The 5,057-nt window shown below is 39.9% G+C and overlaps 1 protein-coding gene across 1 annotated transcript; it reads right to left on the bottom strand.

Moving 5' to 3' along the window:
- Window positions 1-3,109: 3,109 nt before the first annotated feature.
- CBG23679 lies at window positions 3,110-5,028 on the bottom strand (the record flags this gene model as incomplete). Its single annotated transcript, XM_002647826.1, has 4 exons — window positions 3,110-3,524; window positions 4,050-4,241; window positions 4,381-4,561; window positions 4,962-5,028. 4 exons carry the CDS (start codon window positions 5,026-5,028, stop codon window positions 3,110-3,112), a joined length of 855 nt encoding a protein of 284 aa, XP_002647872.1.
- Window positions 5,029-5,057: the final 29 nt, after the last annotated feature.

Raw genomic sequence — 5,057 nt, 5'->3', positions numbered from 1 at the left:
GGTTCCGCAACAGATGCTCCAGGTAGGTGGATTTTTTTTTCATTTGAAATAATCAGTTGAATATTACAGTGGCTTCTATGGCAACAGATGCGGACGAGCGTGTCAGGCATCTGAAAAATATCACTGGGATTGTTCCAAAGAAGGAAATCGGATATGTTCACCAGGATGGCAGGGTCCGACATGTTCCTATCGTGAGTTCCGCTAACTTTCACTCTTAACACATTTATCGCAGCTCCTGTTAAAGATATGAGGCCAGTTGTCCACTGATGAAAGGTTTATCATAACATTTATAAATTTTTATCATTTGTCAAAATTTTGATCTGTTGCAAATCCGCCAAGAGCAGTCAGTCGAAACTTCAGAGCGTGAGCACCTATCTATAATTCAGCACCCTTCTCTATTTGAGCCGTTTTATTTCAGCTGGTATTAAAGAGAGGCACGAGCTGTTTTGGTACAGTTCTATTTTACTCACGTTCTATTTCGAGGTAGCGCCATTTTTTAAAAGGCAAAAGACATGAATGTATAAAGCAAAAAAAATGACCGTCATGAGAACTTGGGACGGACCAATTTCTTCACCCATTCATTTTTATCCTTGCGTTCATCTTTGGCTGAATTCCTAATAAGTCAGTAATTTCCCATGATTTTGATAGGTATTCGGATTTACCCTGAAAAAAATCGGGAATGACAGATAACCGAAACTTCCCAGGTCGTAAATCTGACGATGTCAAGCTGCTTCACAAAAGATATTGCAGCTCGTTAATGGTTGTCGCATGCTGTTCTTTTGAGTTTCATCGAATCCAACTAAAAACTGATTTCAATATAATTTGTGTTAAAATCGGTGTTATTTGTTTGATATTTGATTGAAAGCAGTCTGAAAATATCTTTGAACTATTTTTTAGGTGTTGAAAGGCTGCCACTGTCTTTTAGAAGTGACATATCAATTTTGGTGGCGCGTACCCACGTCTACAAGAGAATGCCAAATATAACAGCTGAAAAAAAACGAGAAAAACTCACCGTTCAGCAATTCTTTCAATAATCTACATGATACATCGTCAATCACAAATTTCGGATGGCAAGACTACTTGTAATGCCACCACGATATTTGCAACTGACGACGTTTACCATGCAAATAACGTTATTAACTGAGAATACACTGCGGGACATAATTATAGGTCCACTTGACGTTTCGTTATTTTTCCACAATCTCGAGAGACCTGATAAACGTTCCTGATACTAGTATTTAAGGGATTCATTTTTCATGTTACTGTATGTATCCTTTCCTGTCTGTCGTTTTTGATTCAAGAAAAAAAATTTGATTTTGTCAAAAAATGAAACGTGCAAAAGGACATAATTATAGGTCCACTCTTGAAAAAAACTGTTTCTGGCTGAATTCATGAGATTAAAAGTGAAAAAATAAGTTCTACGCAAAAAACTAATCTAAATTCATAAAACTTCAAAAAAAGTACTAGAAAAATTGTTCGGAAAAAAGGTTTTTTAGTGTTTTTCGACCAATTGTCCTACATTGTTCAAATTTTCGAGTCTAAATTTCGGAGGAAGCTTCCATCACATTATAAATTGATATAAAAATGTTTTAAACATCAGTTTGAAGCGATTCCTAACAATTTTATCGTAGGTTCCTCCATTCACGTCATACCAAAAACAGCGTTTCTCCTCGTAAATCGGCACTTATGTTCGTGATCTTTGACAAACTTTTATTTCGGTTCGCAAAAGAGCAATAAAAAAGTGTACAACTACAAAATGTGTAGCATAATTTCAATAACATTGTACTAATTGATTTTGTTTGTCTATCTCTTTCAGTAACCATGATAACTGTAGCCGAAAAAGCATGAATGACAGCTTCGTTGAAAGAAAAAAAGTTTCCAAAAACAAGAGCCTTTGTCGTCCGGCATACAATAATTCAAAAATTTGAATTATGTAGAAAAAAATAATAAAAATAAGAATTGGGAAGAAAAATAAAATTCAAAAACTCCTCTACTGAACATCCTTTGTTAGCCTAACTGACATTTACGCTTTTTTTCGACTACAGTTATCACGGTTCCTGAGAAAGATAGAAAAACAAAGTCAATTGATACAATGTTACTGAAATTATGCTACATATTTTCGTAAAAAAACAAAAAACATTTCTTCATTTCTCTTTTGCGAATCGAGATAAAGTTTGCCAAAGATCACGAACATAAGTGCCGATTTACGAGGAGAAACGATGTTTTTGGTATGATATGAAAGGAGAAACCTACAGTAAAAATGTTAGGAATTGGTATTAACCAATGTCTAAAACATTATTATATCAATTTATAAGGTGCTGGAAGCTTTCTCCGAAATTTAGACTAGAAAGTTTGAACAATAAGAAAATTGGTAAAAAAAACACCAAAAAAACCTTTTTTCCGAACAATTTTTCTAGTACTTTTTTTAAAAAGTTTCATGAATTTAGATTAGTTTTTTGCGTAGAACTCATTTTTCAACTTTTCATCCCATGAAATCAGCCAGAAACAGTTTTTTTTCGAGAGTGGACCTATAATTATGTCCTTTTGCACTTTTCATTTTTTGACAAAATCAAAATGTTTTCTTAAATCAAAAACGACAGACAGGAAAGGATACGTACAGTAATACGAAAAATGAATCCTCAAATACTAGTATCAGGAACGTTCATCAGGTCTCTCGAGATTATGGAAAAATAACGAAACGTCAAGTGGACCTATAATTATGTCCCGCAGTTTACACGATTCAGATGTTTTCCCTTGCAGAATAATCGCATATTCTCAATAGTTATCATGTTGATAAAATGTTGTGGGAAAGCTGTTTCGGAGCTGGTGCACATCTAGGACAGAGTGGTAACGGCTTCTGAACCATCGTTGTAGATTTTCATTGAACAACGATCCACCAGTATTTTGTACCTTCTTGTGCAGCTGTAATGAATCTGAAAAAATTCGAAAAATGCAAGTTCTAAAGGCACTCATCCATACTTCAGAAGGCTATAGTGCAGGAACACCAACCTTCCACTTAAACAGTTGTTCGATACCCTAATTTTTGATAAGCCAAAGGTGTGCCACCGCCAGCTGTAAACTGAGAGTTGAAGATAGAAATTCTTGGTACTCATGGCTGTCCGTTGTTCCCTGGTGATCCTGCTGGAGCAACTCCGCTTCTTTCGTAATGTCCTGGTTGTCCAGGGGATACTAAAGGTTTAGCAGGTCCTGGTACTCCTGGAGAGTTGATGATAGAAGTTCCTGGTTCTTCCGATTGTCCATCTTGTTCTGTTGCTCCTGGCTTTTTGTCGTTTCCAGGGGCTACTGGTGGTCCAGGCGGTTCTGGTGGTGGTGCACCTCCAGCTTGTCCGTCTGGTCCTGGCATTCCTGGGGATACATCTGGTCTTGGTGGTCCTGGTGGTCCAGCTGAGCATGGGATAAATTGTTGTTTAGCATTTCCGGAATCAGCTTGTCCGGCAGAGCCTGGTGGTCCTTCTTGTGCAGCTTGTCCTGGTCCTCCATCAGACCCAGCTTCTCCCGGTGGTCTTTATGGTCCAATTGAACGTCCAGAAGCTTGAGCAGTACTTTTGTATCCATCCCCTCCTCCGCCTCTCACAGTATATTCATCTTCACCCTCGGTACCGTACTCTGTTGACACGGAAAAGTCCTTCGAATGCGACTTTCTCAGTTTGCCAAACCAAGAGCGTTTGAATCGTGAAGACCTGCAAAGGATTTAATCATTTGCAAATTGTTTCACTTACATTTAGATTGATGTTAGGTTGAAAATGATTTTTTGAGCTATGAAACTTTTTAATGAAAACTAATTGAAGTAGATACTGATTTTCTTTCAACAAATGTCAAACAAAAATACTCACCTCGCTTTATTCATTATTCGCTCCACATCCAGTCTATTCGCTCTTACGTCGCTTTGCTTACTTTGCTCCACTTCATTTGCTACACAGTCAGTTCATGGCCCTCTGATTGTCCTGGTCCTTCTGGTTGTCCCTTGTTTCCTCGTGGTACTGCATGATCAACTAAGGTCCAGCTGGGCATGTGTTGCATTGTTTTACAGCACTTTCGCAGTTCCGGAAAGTCCAGCGGACCCTGGCTGTCTATCTTGGTCAGCTTGTCCTGGTTCTTCATCAGGTCCAGCCGCTTCCGGTGGTCCTGGTGTTCCAGCTGGGCATTCAAAAGCTTGAACAGTACATTGGCATCCGCCGCAGCCACCTACACCCGCCCCTCCACCAGCCGCATATAAACCGCTTCCTCCAGAACATCTTCACTGTTTGTAACGTATCGTCTCTTGGCACGGAAAAGTCATTCTCAGTTCGCCAAGACTAGAGTTACTAGCTACAAACTTTTTGGGTTGAAAACTGAAATCGATTCAGCGAAACTACTCACCAGGAGAAGATATCTTTGCGAAGGTTGTTGTTTGAGGGTCCTGATGGATGTGGTGGTCCTGTTTGAGGAACTCCACGTATTCCGTCTTGTCCCGATTGTCCATCTTGTCCCGGTGCTCTGCCTGTCCGTCGTTCGTTTCCTGGTGCTCCTGGTGGTTTAGGCGGTCCTCGTTGTGGTGCACCTCCAACTTGTTAGTCTGGTCCTGGCATTTCTAAGGATCCAGTTGGTTCAGCAAGCATTTTCATCTGGTCGTGGGGATCCTGTTGGTTTAGCTGGGCATGCGATGCATTGTTCTCCAGCACTTCCGGAATCAACCAATGGTTGTCCATCTTGTCCAGCGTGTTGTTGATCTCAATCAAATCCAATATCTCCCGGTGGTCCTGGTGGTCTAGCTGGACATCCAGTAGCATGAGCAGCACATTGACATCCATCAACGCCACCTCCTCTCCATCGCCATTTCCAGTAGCGTATCTTGGCATGGAAATGTTTTTTGAGCGCGACCTTCTCAGTTGCCCATCTTGAAGTCAATAGCTGTTAGCTATTTGCCTTGAAAATGGGAACGAATTTGGGGAACTACTCACCAGTAAAAGGTGTCTTTCCCAAGGACTCCCTCTTGACAAAAATATAGCTCCTTGCTTGATTGATCATGTTTACTGTCCGCTGGCAAGGATTCAATG

The sequence above is a fragment of the Caenorhabditis briggsae genome (genome assembly GCF_000004555.2).
Source record: "Caenorhabditis briggsae complete genome, chrX, whole genome shotgun sequence".
Taxonomy (NCBI): domain Eukaryota; kingdom Metazoa; phylum Nematoda; class Chromadorea; order Rhabditida; family Rhabditidae; genus Caenorhabditis; species Caenorhabditis briggsae.
Note: the sequence above shows the minus strand (reverse complement) of the source record. Positions and strands in the feature narration are given on the sequence as shown.